Source organism: Oreochromis niloticus, linkage group LG16, assembly GCF_001858045.2.
Source record: "Oreochromis niloticus isolate F11D_XX linkage group LG16, O_niloticus_UMD_NMBU, whole genome shotgun sequence".
Classification (NCBI taxonomy): Eukaryota; Metazoa; Chordata; class Actinopteri; order Cichliformes; family Cichlidae; genus Oreochromis; species Oreochromis niloticus.
In genome coordinates this window covers 18,191,389-18,217,173 of record NC_031987.2, presented here as the reverse complement: position 1 = coordinate 18,217,173, position 25,785 = coordinate 18,191,389, and the positions used below count along the sequence as shown (strand labels likewise).

General features: G+C 40.3%; 2 protein-coding genes across 2 annotated transcripts; one reads left to right on the top strand and one right to left on the bottom strand.

Annotated features, from left to right (window-relative positions):
• Positions 1–815: 815 nt before the first annotated feature.
• Positions 816–17,245, bottom strand: mospd2 (motile sperm domain containing 2). The gene is made up of 15 exons (XM_003455439.5): positions 17,103–17,245; positions 16,929–16,986; positions 16,381–16,536; positions 15,423–15,509; positions 15,118–15,272; positions 13,793–13,853; positions 13,670–13,708; positions 13,457–13,581; positions 12,602–12,775; positions 8,041–8,159; positions 3,660–3,753; positions 3,391–3,487; positions 2,693–2,813; positions 2,039–2,141; positions 816–1,387 (listed from the first exon to the last, which is right to left on the bottom strand). The coding sequence occupies exons 1-15, from the start codon at positions 17,133–17,135 to the stop codon at positions 1,235–1,237; spliced, it is 1,575 nt and encodes a 524-aa protein (XP_003455487.1). The 5' UTR covers positions 17,136–17,245; the 3' UTR covers positions 816–1,234.
• A 374-nt stretch (positions 17,246–17,619) lies between these two features.
• fancb (FA complementation group B) lies at positions 17,620–25,477 on the top strand. The gene is made up of 8 exons (XM_005460027.4): positions 17,620–18,561; positions 18,662–18,808; positions 19,074–19,163; positions 20,923–21,051; positions 22,234–22,406; positions 23,229–23,659; positions 23,739–23,979; positions 24,664–25,477. The coding sequence occupies exons 1-8, from the start codon at positions 17,650–17,652 to the stop codon at positions 25,097–25,099; spliced, it is 2,559 nt and encodes an 852-aa protein (XP_005460084.1). The 5' UTR covers positions 17,620–17,649; the 3' UTR covers positions 25,100–25,477.
• Positions 25,478–25,785: the final 308 nt, after the last annotated feature.

Genomic DNA, 25,785 nt, shown 5'->3' with positions numbered 1-25,785 from the left:
CAGGGATGCAAGTTTTACATCCAATGCACATTTGCTTAAAGTTATCCTATACCTTCTAGAACGCGCATACACGAAGCTTTCACGTAAAGAAAGACAGCATATTTAGAGTTACCTCTAAAATATTAAAAGCTAGAGATGGCAAAACACGATGCCATGTGCAGGGAAACTAAATAAATAAATAAATATTTTGTGGCATGTGAAAGCTGCCCAGTGTTCATAATGAAAGCAGGATTAGTTTACTCATTAATGCATGAAGAATTCTAATCACCCCTAAAATGTAAGCAGCTACCACTGACTGTGCACAAACTGCAAGTTGTTAAAGCCAAGCAGCCCTTATGTGCACACATCTAATAACCAAACCGCGATCACTCCTCGCGCCGCGGCTCACATCCTGATTGCTCCGAGCTGGATCTTGTTATAGATATCAGCGCTTCCCACTAAGCTACAAGTGGGTTGTGCCGTGTCCTTGCACTCGCCAGTAATTGCTTTGGTAATTTTAGTTTAGTTCAGTGTTGGGGTAATTAAAACAAATTGAGGAGATAGTGTAGACAGAGATCTCTTGTGGCTCCTTGCTCGGAGTGTGGAGAAGTTTAGTGAGGTCATATGTTGCGATGTTTTCAATTAGGCACCTCTGTACTAATGAGGGTTTATTAAGGAGCTTGAATATTTATGCAAAACAAGGCTGCTAAGTGGCTGAAACATCTATATTTGGTCAAATGCTGGCATATTCAACTCCACAAGTTCACTTTTTTCCTCTTATTTTTGCCTAAACTGATCACAAAGACAAAAGCCTTTTGATGTCAAATGAAATTAGATAAGGTGACCAAAGGTGTTTATTTTGTTTATATTTATATCATGTAAAAAATTATACAATATGTTTGCAAAAATAACTAATATTTTCTACATATTGTGACTGTTGCAATTAATTTTAGTAAATTATATTTTTCCATGAGCAATATTAAAAAACAAAACAAAACAAAACAAAAAAACACCAAGGAACTGATGTCACATCATTGAATCTGACTGTGTCAGAAAAAGAGAATCTCTCTTCATTTAGTTTTACTCCACAACAACTCACATGTCCTAAAGTCAGCCCTGCTGACTCTCCATGATAGCAGCTTGTGGGAAGGGCGGGAAAACATCAGATGACCGCCAATCAGGAAGGTCAAACGCGGCCCCGCTGGAACTGTGTATCCGGAATTTACAGAAACAGCTGAGAGGGTACTGTTGCACATCAAGATGGCCGCTGAGCTGTTCCCAGCAGGTGGAGACACAGCAGGTTTAGCATCACGAGGACTACCACCAACACAATGAGAACCTTCTGCAACCACAGGGTGTTGTTCAGCTTCTGCTCCAGCCGTGAGGTGCAGGCTGTGACTCGCATTAGCTGGTGAGACAAAAACTGGTTGAATGACCTCGTTTATGCATCTAAAGTGTTTTTCAAACAGGTCATGGAAAACAGGAACAGTTAACTATTATGGTAAGAACCTCTCTTTGCTGACAGAAAATTTTAGAAAATGAAGTCAGCATGTTCTCCATGTGTCTGCGTGGGGATTCCAACTTCCTCCCATAGTCCAAGAACATGCATGTTAGTTAAGGAGTGATTCTAAATATGCTGTAGGTATGAATGTAGCATGAATAGTTGTCTGTCTCTCTGTGTTAGTCATTTGTGTGATGAACTGGAGACCTGTACTGGATTTACCCAACTTTTTGCCCTACTCCAGTCTGTGAGCTGAACTGAATAAATGGATGGATGGATGTATGTATGTATGTATGTATGTATGTATGTGTCCGTTGCTTAAGTGGTGTACACACAGGTAGACATGTGGCGACCAGAGACCAATAAATGCCAACAAAATACAGGCACTGTTAGCAAACTAACAGTTAACTGTTCCCACGTTAAACTTGAAAGATACTGTTGATTGCCATGTGACAGGGATGTATATTCATTAGATGGTTACCAATGGAACCAGAGTCTGAAAAGTCTAAAAACTGACCAAGATTTCTGTATTTATTTATTTTTTACACCAAAACTCACCGCTATATTTAACTCCTGCTGCTCGCTCGGCATTGTCTCCATTGGGTTGTCCTTAAAAGTTTTAATTGCTGGTTTAGCACTCTCCAGAACATGACAGCGCAATCTGTAAGAAAGACATAATCTAATTAGCGTAGGATATCAGGAGGATGCAATCATTGGTCCACAGGAGTACTGTGTAGCAGAAACATAGTCCATCTTCATTTATTTCCATCACTTTGGACTTCAGTTAGCAGCTGTAATCCTTGTTCTGTGCTACAGCCTTTTTGAGCTCGGCACAGTGGCACACAAACTAGTTTTCAACTTAACTGGCCCTACAGCTCAAAGCTGATTTCCAGCTGCAGTCTAAGTAGGTGGAATTCGACTTCCTCCACCTTTGGGATAGGATCCACTTTAGGGAAGCAGCTGAATGATACTGAGGCTGTTACATTAGCAAACTGGCCAGTGAAACAGCTGGTAGGGAAAATGAGACAGGAAGGGCTGGGACTAGCAGGTTAGTTGTGAATTAACTAGAAAAAAAGAAGTCAGACAAGGATTTCTTCGTTCTCTCAGGTGAATTAAACAAGCACAGAATCTAAAATAAGCTGCCAAATATACTTGGGAGGCATGCCAAAGTAAAAGCTTGGCATTACGTGTGGCTAACACTTCACTGCAGACCTGTGTTCCATGATTTTGGTTTTCGGTACTTCTTTCCAGAACTGTGAAAGATCTTGTGATCCAGCATTTTCCATCTCCGCAGCCATAATCAGAAACCTGTCCTGTGGAGAGGCCTGAGAACCTGCACAAAGTCAGCCAGAGAGAAAAAAAAAAGACATTAACGTAAGCACAACTTACCGAGACAGCTGTTGAAAACTGAATAATTCGATCTTTGTTTCAGAAAATGCAAAAGAATAATTTAAATTGCTCTTAAAATCAACAACAAAACTAGTGCAGCTGCCTGATTTGGTTCAGACAGAGAAACAGAAGGGCTATGTTCACAGAAGTCAGTGTTAGATGTGACAGTTTTGGGGAGAAGAAAAAAAAACCCCACCACAGCATAAAAGCTAGGAAAAAAGTAACCCAAAATAAGCTGCAATGGTTCCTCTGAGCGAGCTATGTTCAGCACATCATAACCTACAGCTGACATTTCAGAGCTTGAAGGGCACAAGCTGTTTCAACTCACGCAGCACTGTCAGTTGTCTGATGGTTTGTTTTGTAGAGATGATTCTTTTATCAGTCTTGAAATATGCATGTCAGGCAGGAGAAAGTGGCTGCCTGCACTTTAGGAAGGTAATACACTGAACCGCTTGATTATTCTGAGGTTCAGCATTTAGAAACATCTGCTGTGAGAAGAGTGCAGAGCTTAAGTGCAATACCTCCATGTAGTGACACCACTATGTCCACTGAAGCTCCCGGCTCACAGCAGCTGCTGCTCGGCTTCACTCTATACTTGTCGGGCGCCGTGGTCCGCACCTGTGAAGACGTTAGAGGAACATTTAACAATGCTTTTTTTTCCCTGTCTCCTCAATTTATTTAATACATAAATGCAATAGTTAGTCTGTGAACTGTGAGATCAAAGGGAACTGGTGCACGAATTAACTGTAGCAAGTGCCACACACTTGAACGTGAACGCTTTCAGACTCACCTTAAAGGCCACCTGATTTTTGACCACATTGTTCAGGATAATTAAGCTTTTCTTTTCAGTCTCTCCAGAACCAAAGCTGAGCTCCTCTGCAGGGCTGAACGGGGAGATAAAAAGCAAAAAAACCTCAGTGTGTAGCAGGAACTACATTAGACTGCTACATAGGTGGAAACCAGAGACACTATTTTATTCTTTTTTATTAAAAATGTAGCCAAACGGTTTGACAATGAGACCTCTAACAAATTACTTTTTCCAGGATTTTATTTAACTGAATGAAGAATCTGCTTCTTTAATTCACCGTAATTAATCGCTAACAAATTTATCATTAAATTAAAAGAGGAAACATAATAACAGAACACTGGGCTACTGAACAAGCATGGCACATCTAAATCAACTTTTACTTGTTTACTGTCCTCTTTAGCCAACCTAAACAAGTTATGTTACCGGCGCTCTGCTACAGCCCCTTTGAAAGTTTTATGACTTGTTCAACAAGCTTAGCTGCAGGGCAAAACCCAGCTGTTTTGTAAGTTATAAGGAGGAGACTTCAGCATGGGTTGTTTTTCAAAGTCTGTTGTGTAGCAGAATATCAAGCTGCCCATTAGAACACTGATGTTACTGCTACAAGAAAATATATTTAAAATAAAGCAATCTAACTGAGTATCCAGAATCAAGCTGTCCACCTTACTAGAGGGAGACCTCCTGATATTACGACTTGGATTAAAAAATATGAAATAAAATGAATTTGATTTACAGAGATTTGTATAATGTTGCAAAGGAAGGAACGAGCCAAAGGAAACCTGTAAGGGGTCACGTATGCTTTGCTTGTCGTTAGCTCACACAGTCTAACTTGGTGATATATATACATGCAGCATGCGATTTGATGAATTTGGCCTTGGTGCACATTGCATACTTATTACAGGGGGATCATATTATCTGCTATGCATGTATAAAGCTTCTCAATGATGCAGCTTGGCTGTTTTATGAACCAAGACCGCTAAGAACAAAGATTTTTTTTTCTTTTTTTTACTTTTCCATGTCCCTTATGGTAGGGAAAAAGGAAAAAAGAAAGAAAAAAAAAAGAGTAAAGCATGCTTGATCTCAAAGTGAGTCTTTGGGCTCTGCAAACCTCTGGCAAACACAAGATCAAAGACCCCTACTCTCTCCTAAAGCCCCCAGTCTCGAATGAAGGCTAACACAACTCCCAAACATAATTGCATTTAAGGCTCATTTTAATCTGTTTATCAGTAGAATTCACAGCCCAGAGCTGTCAAAATCCTCACATCAAAGCTTTAGCTCTGTAAACACAGAAATCAACAGACATTATTCATGAAAATGAAGTGTACATGAAGGGCACATGTTATATACGCAAACTATTTACCCACAAAACAACCAGATCATTATGTGACTGTTGTACTCCTTACTGAAATGCACCTCTTCTAAACTCAGCAATCCATTTGCAATTTAATGAAGGTTCAATTAAAATATATGTTGTGTTTGACAATGTGTAGGAGGGGGACTAGCACACCTTTCTTGAAGATAATTGATCATTTGCCAGTGTTTCGAACTAATTAGCATAACACCAATTCATCTCTAGTCAATGAGCAATTGACTGTCAGCATCCTTAATTCCTGCCTCTGTTTGAACAGATCAATTGAGCTATAAAGGCACAAAACATCAATAATGACTTCAGATGCAGTTAATCTTTTTGCATATGGCTCTTCAATACATAATACACAGACTTGTGAGTTATACCTAGTTACACGTATATTACAGCAAATCCTCCTTGATGTTCAGATTTTCCTGTCCTAGTTGGATGTAACTAATAAGCTGGTACACTTATTTAAACAGGGATGGATGTAAGGGTCCTGAACAAGCTTTGGCATGTCTTACCCAAAGGGAATTGGCAGAAATACTGGAAACATGGGACAGACTCATAGATGAACCAATGGAAACTGTGTTGGACATCAAACCAGTTACCCTTTGGTGACCAGATACCTTTTCTGGCTTTAGGTCTCCCAAACACAATGGAGTTGTAATTGCAGAACAAAGAAGCTTGCTGGTCTGTGTATTCAGCCCAGGTCCACATCAGCTAGACTGATGCACTCACAGTCAACCTTTGCTGTTTGCAGTTAAAACTGATTCTGGCATGTTTGCCCGGTTAGTGCAGTTTTTTTTCAGGCTGCAGGGAAAGAGGACAAGCAAATTCTGAAGCAGTTTAAACAACTAGGCTGGGTGCACCTGCAGAGAAGCAGGATCTGGATCTGAACAAGGTTCCAAGTAGAGCTTCAACATGCAACCAGAAGAAATAGGAGTGAGACAAAACATTTTTTTGAGCATGCAATTTATTGAAAACTGCACTTAAATTTAGGACCACATGCCTTTAAAAGGCCAAATCTGTGCAAAAATATGGCTTCGTTGTCATTTTCTAGTCACACTGTCATGACGTTCTGATGGCAAAGGCAAAAAAACGTTCCCTTTTTGAACATGGTCGGATTGTTGAACTGCATAAGCAGGGTCTCTCGCAGTGCGCCATCGCTGCTGAGGTGGGTTGCAGTAAGACAGTCATTTGGAATTTCTTTAATGATCTTGAGGGTTATGGAACAAAAAAGTCAAGTGGAAGACCCCAAAAAATTTCACTAGGAATGAGCCGGAGGATCCAATTGGCTGTCCATCAAGACACTGGATGATCCTTGACCCAAATTAAGGTTGTCACTGGTGCCGACTGGAGCCCCATAACCATCAGACGGCATCCGAGACTGAAGGGCTTCAAAAACAAAAAACGTCTTCAAAAGCCTCGTCTCTTTGAACACCACAGAACTAACCAAACACGGGACACTGAAAGGTGGAAGAAAGTTTTATTCTCTGATGAGACAGTAATTTACCTTGATAGTCCTGATGGCTTCCAACATTACTGATCAGCAGTTACTGATCAGCAGATCCCACCTGAGATGTTTTCTGTGTGCCACAGTGGAGGGGGCGGCTTAATGGTCAGGGGTGTCTTTCCTTCAGTGGAGCTCAACAGAGCTTCAGGAGGTGCAGGGGCATCAAACGGCCGCTGGCTATGCACAGATTTTGCAGAGAGCATCCCTCATGACTGAGGGCCCTCATGTGTGTAGTAACGACTGGGATTTTCAACAGGACAACACTGTTGTTGCATGTTGAAGCTCTACTCGGAACCTTGTTAAGATCCAACCGTGCAAAACATGATTTCTTGCCATTTTTCAAGTGGTCTTAAACTTTTGATCGGGACTGTATTTATGCAGAAATGTTAACCATGGAAACAGGAATGCCTATTAGCACATGAATGTGGGGATGCTCCATTACTTGACAGTATCCTACTCAGTGAAATTTAGTAGTTCATTAAGTCCATTTAAAAGTAGCTGACAGTGGAATTCCCATAGTAGCAACCCCCTCCAAGACATAATACCAATAATTATGGTATTATTCATCAAAAGAAGAGAAAAAAGGAAGCGCTGCAGGGCTCTAAAGGCCTGTCTGACAGGTGATCTTCATTAGGGCACAAAAGAAAGGAGGAGCTGCTAAGGCACATCATTTTTTAATAAAAATATTATAACAAATTTATTCTATCTAAGGATAGAACAACGTGAAAACTCTAAATCTTCATCATTTAGTACTGTGTTAGGTTTTTCCCATGAGCTTTGTGTGATACATTCAGTAAATGTAAACACATAAAAAGCATTACAGTGCTGCATGACCCGATGGCTGTTCCCCGAATATGATCTCGCCATGTAGTCCACAACACTGATGATGCAGAGTGACATTCAAAAAGCTGTCCAACCCATCAGTTACTTGTCAGTCTGCATGACTTCATGGTTACTCCCTTAAGGTGTGTTTGCAAAAAGCTAGTTTGAACATGAAATGAACTTCAACTAAATGGCTGCAACTGTTCTGTCATTACTATTACACTGCTCAACAAGCACTTTGCTACTGGGATTCTGTTACCTGTATTTTAACTAATTTTATTTGGTGATTCCTAATCTGAAAGCAGGTGCTATATTGCCACTGAAGATGCACTATCTACATGTTCATCTCGACTTTTTTTCCACCAAATTTGGCTCTGAGCGTGTGAAAACGTTTTGGACAAACGATATCATGGAAAACTGAATACAAGCATGATGGGTGACTTCTGTTGGTTCTTTGCAAAGAGAGACGGACGTGTAGTATAAGCACAAAAGCCAAGTGGCTGCTCATAAGGGGTCGTCTGATTGTTGGGGTTTTATCTCACTTGTTGTAGGGTCTTGAACAGTGTAGTATTAGAATACAAAGGGAAAACACAGCAGATGTCGCCTGCCTGTGACAAAGTTTTGGGAACTCTTAAATTTACGTGTCCAAACTAATGCAATTATGATGCGCTATAACCTACCTAACATCTAACAGAAAACCTTTGAAGGTGGTCAGCGGCTTCCTGGCACCTTTGGTCCTGGCGCTTGCATCTCCTTTATCATTGTCCTCTGACCTCAAACTTTGTTCCAGAAAATTTACCTGAAAGAACAAAAAGCATTTGATTAGAAAGACACACAATTTTGTCATGTGACCATTCTCTGGATTTTCCCCTAAAAATGAAATGTGTGACCCTTGGCATTCATGCAGAGAAAGCCGTCATTGGATTCATGTACTGGCATTGATGAATAGTTTTTTTGAAATGCTGGATGATCAAAATCTTTCTCAGATAACACAACTTAATATAATTTTGCATGGGAAATTCCCATGATGATCCCTGACCGTTGTTCCACTTGGCCTCCAGAGGGAACACACAACCACAATTAGCATGTCCATAAAGATGAGGAACCAAAAGTGATCCACAAACTTGTGACTTGTGACTTCTGACAAAACAAAACAAACGAAAGTAACTGAGCAGTCACAAGATGACTCATATACAGCCCATAACGTCAGCAAATTGCTTAAACTTCGACCCAAATTATTCACACAAATCTCAAGACCACACACCAGCTGACAGGATAGAAGTTTCAAAATGGTTGCATAAATGGTAGTTATTTTAAAGTAGGTCAGTTCGGGAAATGGGTGCTTCATGGTGTGTAAAACAGTTTATGCAGCAAGCACAGCAGGTGAGGAATTGAGGGGGGAAAGGAAGGTGGGCAGGGGCAAAAAGAGCAGACTCTACACGTGAGAGTATTTTCTGTGACTCAGAGAGGAAGGGAGCTTAATTTAATGGCTGACCATCATGCAACTGCCAGAATGAAGACATCAACTGCTGATGAAATGTCTCAATTTATTTATCCATTTAAAGAGCAAGCTTAACAAAATGAAATGTGAATAGAAATAGTAAAACATAATCAAGTTTGAATTAAAAAGTGAAATGGTTTACTGTCTCATACAGATAGTGTTTAACAGTTATTTTAGTGATAATACCATTGGCATTATTTCTACTAGATCCATACTCCTCATACAAAATGTCATTACTTGTTAAAAAGAAACAGAAAGTAATTCATTTTAAAATTACATTTAAAAGGATTACACTGCCATAGTAGGGTACAAGGAATTAAAAGACATCTAAAATTACAGAAATATGTGATTTCTACACATTTTGTAAGGCACAGAAGGGACTGACAAATATAATAAAGTAAGAGCTGATCGGAGTGTTTTTTGGTGAAACAGTTCATATCAAGGCACAAAATATGATTCTCTGTGTGATTAGCAATCTTAAATAACAGACTTGAAAAGAGATAGTGTTAGAGGACAAGACACAGACGGCTTTTGTGAAACGCTGCCTCAAAGGCAGGCGGGATTAAAGATTTAGTGCTATGGGTTAATAAGTTGGTCTACTGTAATATAACAGTAATTACCTTAGCAGTTTTTTAATCTGAGAAGATACAAATAATGTGAAACTGCTAATGGGCAGCAGTGAGTGTGCTATGCTTTCTCCCGCAGCTAATTAAACTGTGAAATGAGTGTCCCACTTGGTTCAGCGTTTACAGGACATAGTGCAAATGATAAGCTTCTCATTATTAAGCTGACATGCCTTGATAACAAGGTCAGAAATGTTGTGCTTTCAAACGGAGGGTCAAATCGAAATGTAAGGTCCAGGACAGGTCAAGGGATGAACATGTCCAGGGGTGGTGATGACATCAGGAGACTGTGAGGGAGGTGCACTCACAATAATTCGACCCACGTGAGTACACCTGCCTTTCCAGCCTGCAGAAATCTTCCGGACATTGAGCTCCTTGTGTAGGCGAAATCCTACACTTCCTTACCACATCCAGCCCTTGTTTCAAAACAGAGAGAAAGTCAATTAGCTTTCTGAGGCCAAAAAGTTGTGCTAGTGATTACTGGTATCCAGAAGAATGCAGGTTGAGCTGCACAGTGCTGATGGAGGAACAGTCTTGTATAGTGAGACAAGATGGTTGAGGAGCAGAAAAGTCTGCACAAGCACTGAAGAATGCGCTCAGACGGGCTTGAAATTCCAAGAGTTTCCTACTGTTAAAACACAGTGATTCACTCACAGTACGGACTACCAGAAATCAAGTGTAGCAGAATTGAAAACATGATGAACTCTGCTGAGCAACCTGCTGATGCACAAGCTGTCATCTTAACATTGTCCACTTCTGATCCCATTCAAGTGCTTTGCTTTTTGTTCTGTTGTGCTTCTTTTATCTACCCAATTTGGTCTTTTTCCAACAGGATAATAAAGTAATACAAAAATAAGTGCTAAGTGGTTATTATGCAGGTGCTGTGGATAATATGCAAACCTTGAATAAAGACGCCCGAGGCTCAAAAGGGAGCGATGGTGAATAACGTTTGCAGACTTAATTTCTAATGGGTATGCAACCTTAGGCGAGTGTCAAAATTATGCTTAATAACAGCTTACATGAATTTTTAATTACCATTACTACAAATTACCTGTCAAAGTAGAACCACTACTCTCTTACCCTGAATATTCACAACACCTAAGAGGCCATATTTAGATATTTCCTTTGTGTGTGTAAAGTGTCATCTCAGAGTGATTGTGTAACTTTACTTTGTCAGGCAAGCCTCAAAAATATCTTCAACTTTTCCACAGAGCTGACACAAATGTTTTGATATGAAACGGGCCACCTCAGAGGCCTGCAGTACAATACCAACGTTTGGGAAATAACATTACGAAATTCATGGGATCTGTGCACATTTTGATGATGTTATGTGGGGCAAGTTTAGGCATCTTTAACCAAAACAATGGCTGAGAGCTTGAGGTGATTTCACTTGTTACACTAAGGACATTAAAAAGCATCAAACTTGTGACTGGAAATGACAGTTGAGGCCAATGACTGTCTTATGTGCATATCCCTGCTTTGGAAATCTAAACCAGTGTGGTATTTATTAACAATGGTAGCACTGTGTGTTTTGTGAAATTTAGCAGGCTTGTGGGACTAGCTTTGGGTTAACCTCAGGTTAACATTAATGCAGGTTAACCTCAAGTCGATTACTCCAAGGCTTTAAAATAACAGCTACAACGCCGCATAAAAACCCCCAAAGAGAATAACCTTAACTGGAAAACAAAACACACTAATACAATGTAAGTACAACTTTCTTTAACAGGCGCTTTCAGATAATGAGCATATGCTAAAGTGATTCCTTTGATAACATCCCATCTTCTTCCATGCAGGCACTTTTTGCATGCTGCTCACTTGAAAATAAGCAAGGTAGACTTGGAAGGGTGGACTTAACACTCATTTGCAAAAGGTGCTGTACAAGAGTGAGAGGGAGGTGATGAGTCCTCCAACACATTCAGTCTTTGGGGCATCTCAGCGATGGTACTCCATCCTGCCAGGGAGAAGGAATCCAGCTCCAGCATGGAGTGACTTTAGCAACAAACTCAACAATCGTTTAGTTCCTTGTGTGGTTGACAAAGACTCCTGAGTTTGAGCTTCAGTGGTCCATCTGTGATGCAAGAGCTTCGGATATGCCTGCTGCCAATTACATTATCAGTCACCTTCACAGAGGCAATAGGTAGCAGCTTAATGTTTACAAAAATCAGAACCATTACCTGCTGCAAAGGAACCCGATTACATATTGTTACCTTGTGTGCAGTTTAAAGAAACAGAGTGAAAGAAGCCACAGGATGAAATAATCAGTGACCAAACCTCACCTAATCTCCCTAGAAGCAGAATGTTTCACTACCCAAATCTAAAAAATGTTCAGAACTCAGTTGCTCATCGCATATGTATTATTGTAGGTGCTACCTTACAATATAAAGCACCTTGAGGCGACTGTTGTTAGGATTTGGTGCTGTAAATAAAATTGAATTGAACTTGAGAGCAGCTACTCTAATAACAACAGAAGCACTAATCCTGCCAATTATATGAGCATCAGCATTAAAGATCACATTTATTTATAGGCAATCAGATGCGATCAAACTAACTACACATACACTAAGTGTTGAGTGCCAAAGTACAGACTTGCACAACACCCAGGGAGCAGTTTTGCTTTATACTGTTGTGTAATTAAATTGTGTACAAAGTTGAAATTATTTTTATCCACTATTTTTTTCTTTGTTAAAAAAAGTATATCCATCCATCCATCCATTCGCTTATCCTTTTTCAGGGTCGCGGGGCGCGCTGGAGCCTATCCCAGCTGTCATAGGGCGAGAGGCGGGGTACACCCTGGACAGGTCGCCAGTCTGTCGCAGGGCTAACACACAGGGACAGACAACCATTCACACTCACATTCACACCTAGTGACAATTTGGATTATCCAATTAACCTATCCCCACAAGCTGCATGTCTTTGGACGGTGGGAGGAAGCCGGAGTACCCGGAGGGAACCCACGCAAACACGGGGAGAACATGCAAACTCCACACAGAAAGACCCCGGCCTGATGGTGGAATTGAACTCAGGACCTTCTTGCTGTGCGGCAACAGTGCTAACCACCGTGCCACCGTGCTGCCTTAAAAAAAGTATATTCATAACTAAAATGGAAAGAAAATGTACCTTTTTGGGCTTTACTACAACATCTGAGGTGAAGCTGGACTCAAGGGCATCTTTAACATCCAAGTCACCTTCTTTGCTCTCCCTCTCATCATCACTAAGAATGGGCCCGTTGTCACAAATGGGTGTTTGGAAGTCATCGTCAGGAAGAGGTGGGTAACTGTACTTGAAGGGATCCTAGAACATAGCCAAATAGGTTAGGTCACCACATGCATGGTTATTAAAGTGAAACACTTTAAATTAGGACATATCTGTGTTTTTCTAACAGATTAATAAGTAAATATTATTTTGGTTATGTAAAGAAAGAAGCAAAGTAACTAAATTTGTGTTTAATATTTTAAAAAGTTAGATTTCTTCATCACTGGCAAGAAAACTACTGCAGATACAGAAGGGAAAAAAAACATTTAACCCAGCGTTGACCTTAACGCTTCACACTGCATTTGAATCCTAATCTTCTACATCATCGTCTACTTAACATATTCCACTGTTACTTTCTAAGAGGTCTTTTTAGATTCTATATAAAATCTTAGCATTCACCTGATCTGCTCTGAAAAGGACTTGTGACTCATAAAGTTTCCCATCACATGTTAGATTTTCTAAAGCCTAAAAAAAAAGAGCCCAGAGGGGGTAGAAGAGTCTAATTCCCTCTCAGACGACTTGAAATACAACCTGCTGAAAGATTATTATGGATTTTCTTTTGCTAAATCACACCCAAACCATGTGGCCTACCCCAGTTTTAATATTTATCACACCTTCACTATAATCCCACTGGAGTATTGACCATTCCAGTTGCTAATGCATCTTTTGTTAAATTAATTAACGCATAATTTAAAACCTTTTTAAAAAGCCATAACATACCGTTCCACCCATGTGAGGTGGCAGGTACTCGGGGCCTATGTATGTCTGGACCTCAGATTTGGATGCAAACCTAAGTTTGCTGATTGCCTCTGGACCCAACCACGACTTCACAATCTTCCACGCAGCTGTAGCAGAGACAAATGTTTTATTGTTGAGATGTCAGAGGCGTAAAAACTAGTAAGGACTACTGAAATTTGTAAGCCACAGTCTTACCATTCAGAATCCAAGGCATATCCACTATTATCATTTTGGCTGAAATGATTAAAAAAAAGGAACGAGTTAGTAAGAATAATGTTTCAAAAGATCCAGATGATTTACATGACTTTTGTAACTTACATAAAAACTTTGGATAAAATACTTTGAAGCAATTAATGATGTACTTCACAAACTCCATGTCCTGAAACACAAAGTGGAAGAGAGAAATTTGTGATTAATGCCACACAAAAGGCTTAAAAAATAAAATATGCATCAACAAACGCCATTCGCTGGGGAAATTTTTTTTTTCTCTCTTAACAGCCTCTACGTCTGAAGTGACCCACTTAATATTATATGGAAATTCATTGCATGCTCCCCCTCTGAGTGATCCCCTGCTCAGCCTCTGTCAACCATTGTCAGAGAAAGTCTTAAGGATGCTTTTGCTACATTTCTGAACGGCAATACTTTTATTTTTATTTTTTCACAAAAATTGAATCTTTTCCATCTTGCTTTTTTATGCCATCTTGCCATTACTTAATGGTAACACACAGATTTAACCCTCAACTTTTATCATTACACAATGCCTTAATTACACAATCCTGCTAAAAACAAGTTACGTAAAAAGAGCTCCCAAATGGCTCAGATTACAGTGCATTTTCTCAACATAAATAATAAAAGGGCTTCTGATTAAAGCCCCTTAGACAGGCACAAATTTTAATCTCCAAGTCAAATGTTCAGTCACGCTTTAAACAATTTTAGATAAATATGAAAAATTTTAACCTCACTGTTTTATGATAATTTAAATTATCAGACAAACAGCCAATATGTCAACAGTAATAACCCTTAGATCGTGGCTCGGCTTTACAATTGGCTAGAAGCCTCATTGCTATTCAGGAAATTCACTCCCAACCCTTAATGGGATCATACTGGCTAGCTTTGCTCAGGCTCATACTGTGGTTCAACGGCCTCAATAAAGCTGCTTTCCAAACTGATCATCTAATCTACTCATTTTATACAGGAGCTGCATAGCTATTTATTCTTTTTCCCTTGTTTGTGTTGGTTTATTCGTCTTTAATTGAGCAATTTTTCTAGGAGAGAGCCAAGCCAATGAAATAAACTCACTGATAGAGCCCTCCATCAAGGAGCCAATGTCTGTGACACAGCGAGCCTAAGGATTAGACGGCCCACTCGAGTTGACCATCAGGATTTAAAGGTTACTTTAATCTCTAACGTGTAAAACCATTGAGGAGTATCAGCCCCTGCAAGTCCACAGCTCAAGAAGCAAGAAGTATGAGGAAGGTAAACAGCATTGCAGTGACAGTAACAGGAAAGCAACAGACTTATACATTAGAGGAAAAGACTGAAAACATAATGTGAGTTTTGAAGACCTGGATTAGACTAGAGCACGAACTGTAAATTATTTAAACACAAAAGACTTCCTCTTAAAAATAACTTTATGGACTTACTACATTGCTGAGGCCAGAGTCCGTCATGTCAAACACAACAGTGAGAGGCATCCCAGGTTCCTTCTTTGCATACCTCTCCAGCCAAAAGGCAATATACTTTTTCTTGTCTATGACTGTCTTTGCATCCTTGACATGCAGCTTTACCTTAAACCAGACTAAAACACAGGAAACAAATTTTAAGTTATCATAATTCATATGTATTTGTTTTTCTCAAATTGGGATCAAACATTTTTAGTGGGAAAGATAACGTTTCTAACAAATAAAGGCTGAGCTGAAGCATCTCTTTTAATAGAGCAAGTGCATACAGAGTTTGTTGCCCTCTTTGTCGTAGCCATGGAGGTAGACAGCCCCAGTCTCGAACATCCATCTGGGAATAGTGCTCTCATTAATGTCTGAAACACACATGAGGACACTCATTACATTATTATCCAGTGCTCTCATTCAAAGAATAACAATATGCAACATGACATTTTAGGCAAAGGGAAGAATCTGTCTTGTATCTTTTAGACTACTGCTGCCTTTAATTTCTTTGCTTCAAGGCGCAGAAAATCTTTAATTTGATTATTTTGTGTTACCCTAGATATTTACAAATAAAACAGCATAAAGTGTATGAAATATACTGTGCTAAATTTCTGAAGCACTGCATGGTCTTTTAGAGAAGGTCACTAATTTGCCACACTTTAAGAGTATTATAAAGTCTTGCTATTAAGGGACCTAGATTCCCACAAGTAGGTCTTTCTAAAACTCCCAAAATTGATGGAAAATAGCAAATTTTCTGTTAATGGATATAAATTCAACACCTCCCCCCCTCCTTTAAAAAAAAAAAAAAAGGGCGAAGTCCTTGAATACCTTGTAGACTTTACTGAAGGAAATTTTCTAAAAACAACTGTTGACAAATAGAATTTGCTATTTAAAAAACAGACAGTTACTCTGAAAAGTTCCTCACAAGAAACAGTGGGGATTGTTCTTGGGTGTGTGGAGAAACGGGCGTTTCCCAAACAATGATGTTCTGTCTGAATTAATGCCAGGGAAGCACAAAGACAACCAGTGGTTTGTACTGCAGGCTTATAGATATCTCAAAATGGTAATGTCAATATTTTCACTTTTAGGAAGGGCTTATGATTTTTGGGGCTCAAATGAATATGCATGTAGCACTGGGAATCTAACATTTTCCTAGAATTGAAACTATAAATTGTAAGCATTAACAACAGTGAGGTTACATTGTTATACTGTGACATAATGCATATCATATTAGCACCTTACCATTTACGCCATACTCTTTTCTCCAATGAAGACTTTCATCAATCATTTTCAAGGCATCATCAACATTATAGAGCCTCCATGTCAGGTAGCCCTCCACCAGACTGTCATCTGTTTGAAGCCTTTCCACGTCCCTGGGGTCATACTTCTCTGTTGAATCTGCAAACATTTACACGCAGACTGAATCACATGACAACTTCAAAATCGGTTTCAATTTCAAAGACTTAAAGTTTCCCATTTAAAATTCTCATAGACCCACAATGTCCATGTTGTGCCGCAAACTCAAATAAAGCCCCCAGGAGGCCATGGTGTGACAGCTTAGCCTAAAATTAGTCTAAAAACTAAACTGCTACTCGGGGCAGTAAAGCGCTAACGCTTATCTGGGCTCTGGGTATTCGGGTCAACGTTTAAGCAACGTGGCGTAAAGTAACAGTTAACTAGTGGACATTTAATGTACTATATTTGAATGTATGCAAGCTAGATGACAGAAACCAAAATGCATTCAAAAGCAAGAGATGTTATTGTCAGCTTGCCCGCAATAACTGTGCTACCTTGGAGCAACTCATTGTTGAATCTCTGCCTCGTCTCCTCGATTTTCTTTTCAAGGTCCTGTCAAAAAAGAGTTGGTTCAGGTTAGAGTCGTCTTTGGCTTTAATCGTATAGTCATTTATGACAATAAGTGATAAAAAATAAATTAATAAAAAAATAACGGTTATCAGCGATACCTGCTCTCCTTCGTGTGGCTCAACTTCAGCCATGTTCAGCTGTCTACTGGTCTTTGGCAGTTCCGTGTACTGAAAGCGAGTTAGCTGACTGTTGTTTGTATGAATCAGTGCGAACTAACTGTGAAACTGACGCCCTGTCGTTGCCATGTTGGCTCTACCGGTTTAGCCACACCTCTTCGCGTGGCTGTTTGTTCGTAACCGAGGGAGTGTTGAATTGTGTCTAAGACCCGTTGAAAGCCTAACTACTCATACAGACAAGTCTGTTTAGATAAGTGTTCCAGGTAGCGACACATTTCAACTTCCGTGTCGGTACATGGCTGTTTTGCTTACAACTTTCACCCACAATGCATTTCGTCTGACAGGAAGCATTCAGAGACCGTTGGCGCGCTACTTCGAGTGTGATCTCGGTGTAAACAAAAGTTGACACAAGTAAAATGAGCGTGTATTTAAACCTGTAGCACCACCGTAATGAAAGTGACATTTCCGAAGTTTACATTAACGTAGACTAAAGGTCTCAACAAGGCGGAAACGGACCCTTCTCTGCTGCATGATGGAAAGTGTGCTCTCGGAAGATTTGTATCGAAATCCCCATCGGCTCTCCCACTGTGGAAAGACTATCTCATTTAACTGCAAACGGGCTCCGGGCACAAATGACAACGAAGGAAGCGAGTTAATATTCTGCAGTCTTTCATTTGAACGGGAAGGGAACACATTTCTGAAGGCAGCTGACGGAGCGGCTGTCATCAGCAGGAAAAGATTAGCTCATGTGGATATTGTGAAATGTAAAAGCGTCACGGACGCTCAGAAGAGAGCCACCGCGCCATGTGTTTTAGTGATAAAGAAGAGTGAGAAAAGAAGCAGTTTTCAGTATAGTCTTCTCACACTGAGCTCCTCAAACCGACTGGAGCCCTGTGTGGAGTTTAAACTCCCTTATCAAATGAAGGGGGATGTGTATATTCTCCAGGGTCCAACTGTGTTGTGGAGGCATGAAGGTGGTGTCCTTTATACATCCCCGCAGGCAGAAGGAGTGAGACAGGTTCCCATTCATTTCTCCCACTGTGTTGTAGGTGAACTCCCTCTCCATAAAGGACAGGTGTTTGTTCTCGGACTGCAAAAGCTTCCAGAAGAGTCCACTAGCCAAACCCTTGGCTATTTTGTTGAAGATGGACAAGTGTTTGATGGCAGTGTGATTTTACCTCATCTATACATTAGCATCACACAGTGCATCTTGGTGGTTGCGGCTGACAGAGTGGATGGTGTGCTTAAATGTGATGTAGTTGCAGCAACATCTAATCGGCAACTTGTTTATTTTGAGAATGGAGTAGTAAAAGATGTTTGTCAGTTACCCTTTGAGCAACCTGAAAATATTCAGTTAGTTAACACAGGAAAATATGGCTGTCTGTTTGCTGTATCCTTTCGTGAGGGGCATGTTTGCACCATATGGAAGGAAACTTTTCAGGTAGGTTTCATGATCTTTTTACAGTCCAAGTCTCTTGTCTACCCCTCATTGTGGTTTAAAAGTTTTAATACAGTCTACATTGTTAAACTATCTTCTCCAGATAGCCGCCTTCTGGTCAAGTGTCAGCTCCATCCATGTGGATGACTTCCTGGGGTGCGGAACAGACCAGATGCTGCTGGTTTTTAAGGATCGAGTTATAGCATTGGAAGAATTCCTCATCACTGACCTTTGTGGTATTTCATTTTCTGTAAGTATATTTTTCTTCTTATGAGTAATGTGCTTTTTCCTATTGTTCACAAATGTCCTTTTCGGGGGCGTGGGGTGCAAATGTGACAAGCCGATCTATCTGTGATGGATAGGCACCAGCAATACACAACTCTTAATTGGATAAGCGTTAAAAAAATGTAATGAATGAATGGAAGACTTAATGTTTTAGTTTACAGGAGTTTTTAGTTTAGGAGTTTTAGGATTGTTTTTTTTTAAGTATGTCTAATTGAAAATACATGTTTCAGCATGGCCAGGACACTGAAGCACCAAAGACATCCCCTCCTCCATCAGAGAACTATCTCCTTACACTTAAAGCTTTGGAATCAAGACTGCAGGTGAGTCTTTATAACACACTAATAGAGTAGGTGTAGAAGCACTGCAGTAATATTTTTTGTGCTAATGGTCATACATTATATGGTCCAAAGTATTAGGTCATATTGGCCTCTTAATTTTTGAATTCAGGTTTTTTCAGTCCCACTGATTTCACAGGTGTATGAATTCAAGAACTCGGCCATGCAATCTCCCTTTACAAACATGTGGGTGAAGAAGGGGTGGTTCTAAAGACCTCATACAATGTGAGCAGGGTACTGTTATAGGATGCCACCTTTGCAATAGGTCAATTTGTGAAATCTCTTCCCTGGTAGATATTCTACAATAAGCTATAAGAGCTAATTGTATTGCAAAATATATTGCAAAATGGAAACATTTAGTGGGGTTGCCTATTGCTAAAATTTGCTGACTCAAAAACTTCAGAGCTCTACACCTCTGTGCACCAAGAGCTTCGTGGGATGGGTTTCCAAGACCGAGCAGCTCCAGTAGGTGTAATGTGTAGATGGCCCAGTACTTTTTTCCATATGGTGTATGTATGTAATAGATTGTCTTTAGGTGTCACACCGTTGTGCAGTGACTAACAATGGTGCTTCACAGCAAGGAAGTCCTGGTTTTGAAACCAGTGGCTGGCTCCTGCCTTTCTATATAGAGTCTGCATGTTCTCACTGTGCCTGCATGGGTCCTCTCAAAGCCAGTGACATGCATTGTAGGTTAATTGGTGATTCTAAATTAGATGTTTGTGTGAATGCTAGTGAGAATGGTTGTCTGTCTCTATCATGTTAGCCCTGTAATGGACTGCTGATCTATCTATCTTCACACCCAGTGACAGTTGGGATAGCAATACATAACTCTGAATTGGATAACTGTTTAAGAAAATGAGCAAATTGATAAATGGAAGACTTTATGTTTTAGTTTAACCATATGAGAATGATGGTTACAACATTATTTTTTTTATTTATTTTTTTTCATCTGAGTTACTGCTGATGTGTTGTGTTATAAGTCAATGTTGTCTAATGGTTTGTAACACCTGGAAGTATTTCTATATGCATTTGTTATCTAGCAAAGTAGCAGTGACAAATTAAAGGAAAAAATCAACATAAAGCCTCTAATAAGGGGTTAGGTTACATCTGCCATCAGAACAGCTGCATTGCATCAATGCATTGATTCTTCAATTCTCTGAAACTTTATTGAAGGCATATGGCACCATTCTTTAAAAATGTATTGGTGAGTTTCATAATGGCGGTTCAGGGTGCTGTTTCACATGCTAATCCCACTGTGTTTGCAAGAGCCATGTCATATGATTCAGATCATTTTTCATTATTAATGAACTGTTCAGTGAACCCTCAGGCCCTGTGGATGGAGGTCTCGTCACCCTGGAGGTGACCACTCCCACTTTGTACTGATTGTATTGATTTTCAGCAGTCTTTCCCTCCAAAGGGACTATTGGACTCAAGCTGTGTCAGCAAAATACCCTTATAGCAAAACAGAGCAGCGAGATCTCGTCACTGTAGGGGTCAGGGGGTCAGGGTTTTCCTTTAATTTGTCGTCCTTTGTATATCAAAATTAGAAAAATATTTTTTACACACAGTTTATTGTGATGCTAATTTGATTTAATCCATACTGGCAGTCACATTTGCTGCATAATTAAAGACCTGATGATGGTATTTGTATGAGATGTTGACCCCTCGTGAACCTAATTTAAGTTACTCACTGTGTGTTAAATTTATAATGTGCACTGTCAGTCAGATATCATTTGTAATTTAGAGTGGATTGACCGTGCTTCAAGAGCTTCGGAGAGAAGTGACAGTGAAGGAAAGCGTTCTACGGCAGTCGGTCAAAGCCCTTACTGATGTGGTCTCAGAAAGAGAGCCTGTTCTCACACAGCATGAGCAGGTACTACAGTAGCAACACATCATGCATGCTTTGTTGAAGTGTGTTGAGAGCTGATCCATAACCATGTAACAATATGTAAATTGTTAAACTTAAGCTGGGCATACACTGTGCGATTTTTTTCAGTCGCATTATTCAGCTCCTACGCAAACTGTACGATTGAATCGCAGGGGTTAGAAGTTCGTAGGTCACGATGCATGGTCTCACACTATACGGCCCGATGCTCTGACACGACCTAAGTGCTCACACTGTGCGTCCATAACATGAAGCTTATAACACAAAATCTGTCTCTCGCTCTCCCTCTCTGTCTTTCACTCACACAGACCCACACACACCACCACTCTCAACTTTGCTAAATTGCTAATGAAAAACATTGACCAGGCAGCTGCAATTGAGCAGCAGTGTCCATCCAACTCTTTTCACGGTTATTGTGGTTGTGATAATTTTGTGAGGCCACATCGAAAAGGCTCGGATGAGCTTGCCAAAGTTCTACAAGTTGGGCCTCCATCGCTTGTGTCCAGATCACACGCTGCATACCCTCACGAGGGGCGACGTGATTTCAAACAGGTTTGTTTTTATTGTGACCATACGATTGATGATCGGGAGCTGGTCGTGAGGTGTTAATCGCTTCTCGTTACCCCATGTATACTACACGATGCACGACACACGATTAAGGCGAAACTCGGGCCGATCCCCAAAACGGTCTCATGACTGAAAAATCGTCTCAAAATGGGCCAAAAATCAGACAGTGTATGCCCAGCTTTAGCTAACTTAAGAACAGGAGCCTGTATAACTAGTATAATACATTTTCCGTTTGTCTCTATCTGGATGTTACCTGTTTAGCAGTGAAATGTGAGACTTGCATTTTAATATGAGCTCCAGGAAGCTGAAGTGAGCAAACTGTTGGCCTCTCAAATCGAACAAACACCCACAACAAATGCAGTGTATTCCCCAAAACAAATGTTTTTTAAAAGAAAATTTTCAAATACTTTACATCCTTTTTTTTTTCTTTTACCTGCATCATTGCATCTGAAGTCTGCTTTTTCAATAACATTCATAAAGTCCACTGTGTCTGTGCCTAAATGCCTGTTGTTCAAATTGAAACGTCTGACATAAAGTGCTATTGCTGTCAATGCTGTCACACACTTGTCATTGCTGATTATAGTCTTTGCACTTTCTGTCTAGGAAGGGCTTATTGCTCTGTGGGACTCTGATGATGAGTCAAAGAATGAGGCCTTGGATGACAAGATTCACGACATTCCAGCGGCGTCTTCAAAACCTCGAATTGACAAGCTGTGGCATCGCACCACTGAGGGCCGAATGGTTGTGGGAGTGATACTAACTACTGACAGATCAGCGTAAACATGATTTCTTTGTTACATTTTTAAAAATTATTTTATGGACAAAGGTCCAAGGTTTTGAAACACACATTATCTAAACATTTAGTAGTGACACCTCTGAAATTTCAATCTGCTTGATACCTTGTCACTCATATTGTGTTCGTGTGGTTGAGTGGATCCATGAGTGTAGGGTGAAGACAGAGGCAATAACAAACAACATGGCATTCAGTGCTTTAATCAAGTGATAAGAACCACAGTCCAGCTGTCAGAGGGTATCATTGCTGTCTGATTAGATTTATCTGAACTTAAACAGTTGCTGTTTGCTGTGAAATAATGTGGAATAAATCACATTACTTTGCGCACGATTAAATCAGTAAGAAACTCGAAACATAATTTCTATCAGCACTAACTGGATAGAGATCTTTTTTTTTGCCTCTTTGATTGCCCCTCACTACAAGGCAGATGCAGGGTGACTAGGTGGTCACCATGGCAACAAGTTTTTAATATCTTTCCAACCTCCTTATGTGGGAACAAAAAGCTATCAGATTCCTCCATCCACCTGTTACCGATTTTTCATTTGAGAACATGTGAAGGAAAACTACTTTCATGACTGTCTCAGGTGCCATTTAAGCCCCACACATTGCTGTTTTGATTGGTGTACTTGTACAGCTGATGTAATTTCACTGCCTGGAAATAATCAATTCACAAGCAGTCGCACATTCAATTCACACACACACGCACGCATGCACACATCGTCTTTACTGTTATATCAATTTCCACTCTGAATAGCCACTATCTGTGTGATATCTGATTGTTAGTGATGTGCTATTTTTGTTCCAGACCAGTGACCAATGTGAGCTTATCCATCCTGACAGACACGGGCCAGTGCTCAAGGCCCGCAGTTGTCCAGACCCAGAGCCAAATGTTCTGGCTCCCTGCGCCCTGCTACTCGCCATCATCATCCTCCTCCTCTTCCTTCTCTGCCTCCACATTCCCAGAGCCCCCAGCCAAAAAAAGCAAGCAGCACAACGCCAACAGCACCAATGATCTCAACGCATGCAGAGTGGCTGTGACTGCGGTGACCAAGCTGACACCTCTGTTGAACTCTGGCCGTGTCAAGTGCCATGTCATGCTCCATTACATCCAGACACCAGATGCTTTTTCCCTCATGAGCAACCAAAGACCAGTTGTGTTGCACTGTGGCCAAGTTGCTTTAGACATTCAGAACGATTTGCACACCGAGCTGCTTAAAACCCCCCAACTCATAACAGGTAAAAGCACAAAAGTGTACGACTTGTGATTTTACTCCTGACATGTAGATTTTAACAATTCTTTTCTTATTTTGTCCAGATGAGGTTAGAGAGGACTTCCTGAGTCTTTTAGCTGTGCTGGATCACTGGGTCTTCCATATAGACTCTCCTGAATATAGCTTAGGTGACATAAATGGTTGGATTCAAAAAAGAGTGGGTTGTAAGAAGATAGAAGTGAGCCCTCAGTATCTACTATTAAATTCTTCAGGACCATCTGCTCTCATGCTGCTGAACTGGCATCAGATAACCCCTTTCCAGGGAGAGCTGCATGTCCATTCCAGGTAAATAAATTTCTGATGGCTGATACCAGTAAGGCTGTATTTCTGACTTCTGAGATGTATAGTTATAATTGAATTATCAGTTTGGAGATTGAAAGGAGTATTTCTTGTAAATCTTAGAATTTAAGGGTACCGCATGGACCAAATAAAACAAACAAGAAGAAATTACATGGGGATCTAACCGAAAAACATCTCTGTTACCCACAAGGATCTGTCCTATGCTATTACATTTAGTCTTTCTATTCTGCTATTCCTTATATTTTCTTTTCTAGTTATCCAAAGCTAGATATTACAACCTGTAATATCACTGCTCAGTGCACTGAGCCACTTCTACTGGGGATTGTCGTGATGTATTAAATTTTATTTAAAGAAAAAGAAAGCATAGTTCTACGAGTAGAAGCCTCCACTGCTCAATTTATATTAACAGATTCAAAGCTGAAATAGCTTTGAAGTTGACTAAGATGTATGTCAGCATGATATACCACTGAATATCAAAGAGATTAAGATTCTCTGGAGAGCAGAGCACTTACAAATCCTCAAAATAAACTCTGAACTGGCAGCTGGTTGTGAATCAGCTGACAAATGACAAAAAAAAGATTTCAACAAACTTAACTTCTTTAAATGTATTGTGACATGAATTATGTAATAACTTGCAAAATGCCACTTTTTTTTTTTGTTCACATGCAGCCAGTTACAGATGTTCCAGTTCTTGGAGTCTCTGTTGGCGTACCTCCCCGAGTCTTGTTCCATCCAGCCTCTCAAAAGCGCTGGAGGTCAGGGTGCATCTAAAATGTTTGCCTTAGCGCTGGAAAAAGAGCTGGTGTCTCTCAGAGAGTGTGCCTCATTACTACTCTGCGAAGAAGATGAAGAGAGGCTAAAGGAGAAGTGCTTTGGAAATAAAGAAACCCCTGATGCAGGTTCTGTAGAGGGGCTCCAGAAGTGTAGAGAGATGTGCCAGAAGGACTTGGAGAGGAGCAATATGAAGTTGAGCCCCCTGGTGGATGTGGGGCAGTATCGTAGGCTGATCCAAAGCATGTCTAAAGTCCAACTTAATGGGGATTTGGCAGCACTCTTAGACATTCAGTTTTCTCCACTAATGTGCTCCAGTGGTTTTCATGGTTAAAAATCCCACCTCTAAGTTGCTCTTTATTTCTTTATTGTGTCTGGTGTAATGACTAAAAAGATACATTTCACCACAAATGAGAACCTAGCCCCTCTGCACAACCTCTTTGTATTTATACTTTTCCAGTGTCTATTGATAAAAGCCTCAGCCCATTTCAATTGGACCATGTGGGATTCTTAAAATGACACCTTTATGATGCTGCCCTCTGTTTAATTTATTCTTCTGTTCATGTCCTTTTAGACTAATGTGTTCAAAAATGCCCTTTTATGTCTGTTGCTGCCTGCAGCCACATGCTAGACAGAGATCACTTTCATCCAGGAGTCAGAAACTGTTTGTGTTATGAATAAAGACACCACATGATGGTTTTGCGACGCTTTATGCTTCTCCTCACTGGTTCTCCTCACTGGTTCTCCTCACATAGTTGACTGAAAGCTTTTAGTGGTACTTTCCCCTCATGGTTCGGTTATTTTTGATGCGTAAGGATGTAAAGAAAAAGAAGTCCTTGGAAGATGTTTCTGCTGCGATGCTGCACGGCCTGTCAGTGCTGTAGTTACGATGCCATTCATCCAAGTAAACATCAAATCGTACTTAAAACGGCCTCTGCTTTGCTCAATACTTAAGGTTTGTGACAGCTTGAATAGTAGCGTTGGCTAAAAGGGAGGGCAAGAGGTTATTTCCTCCCAGTG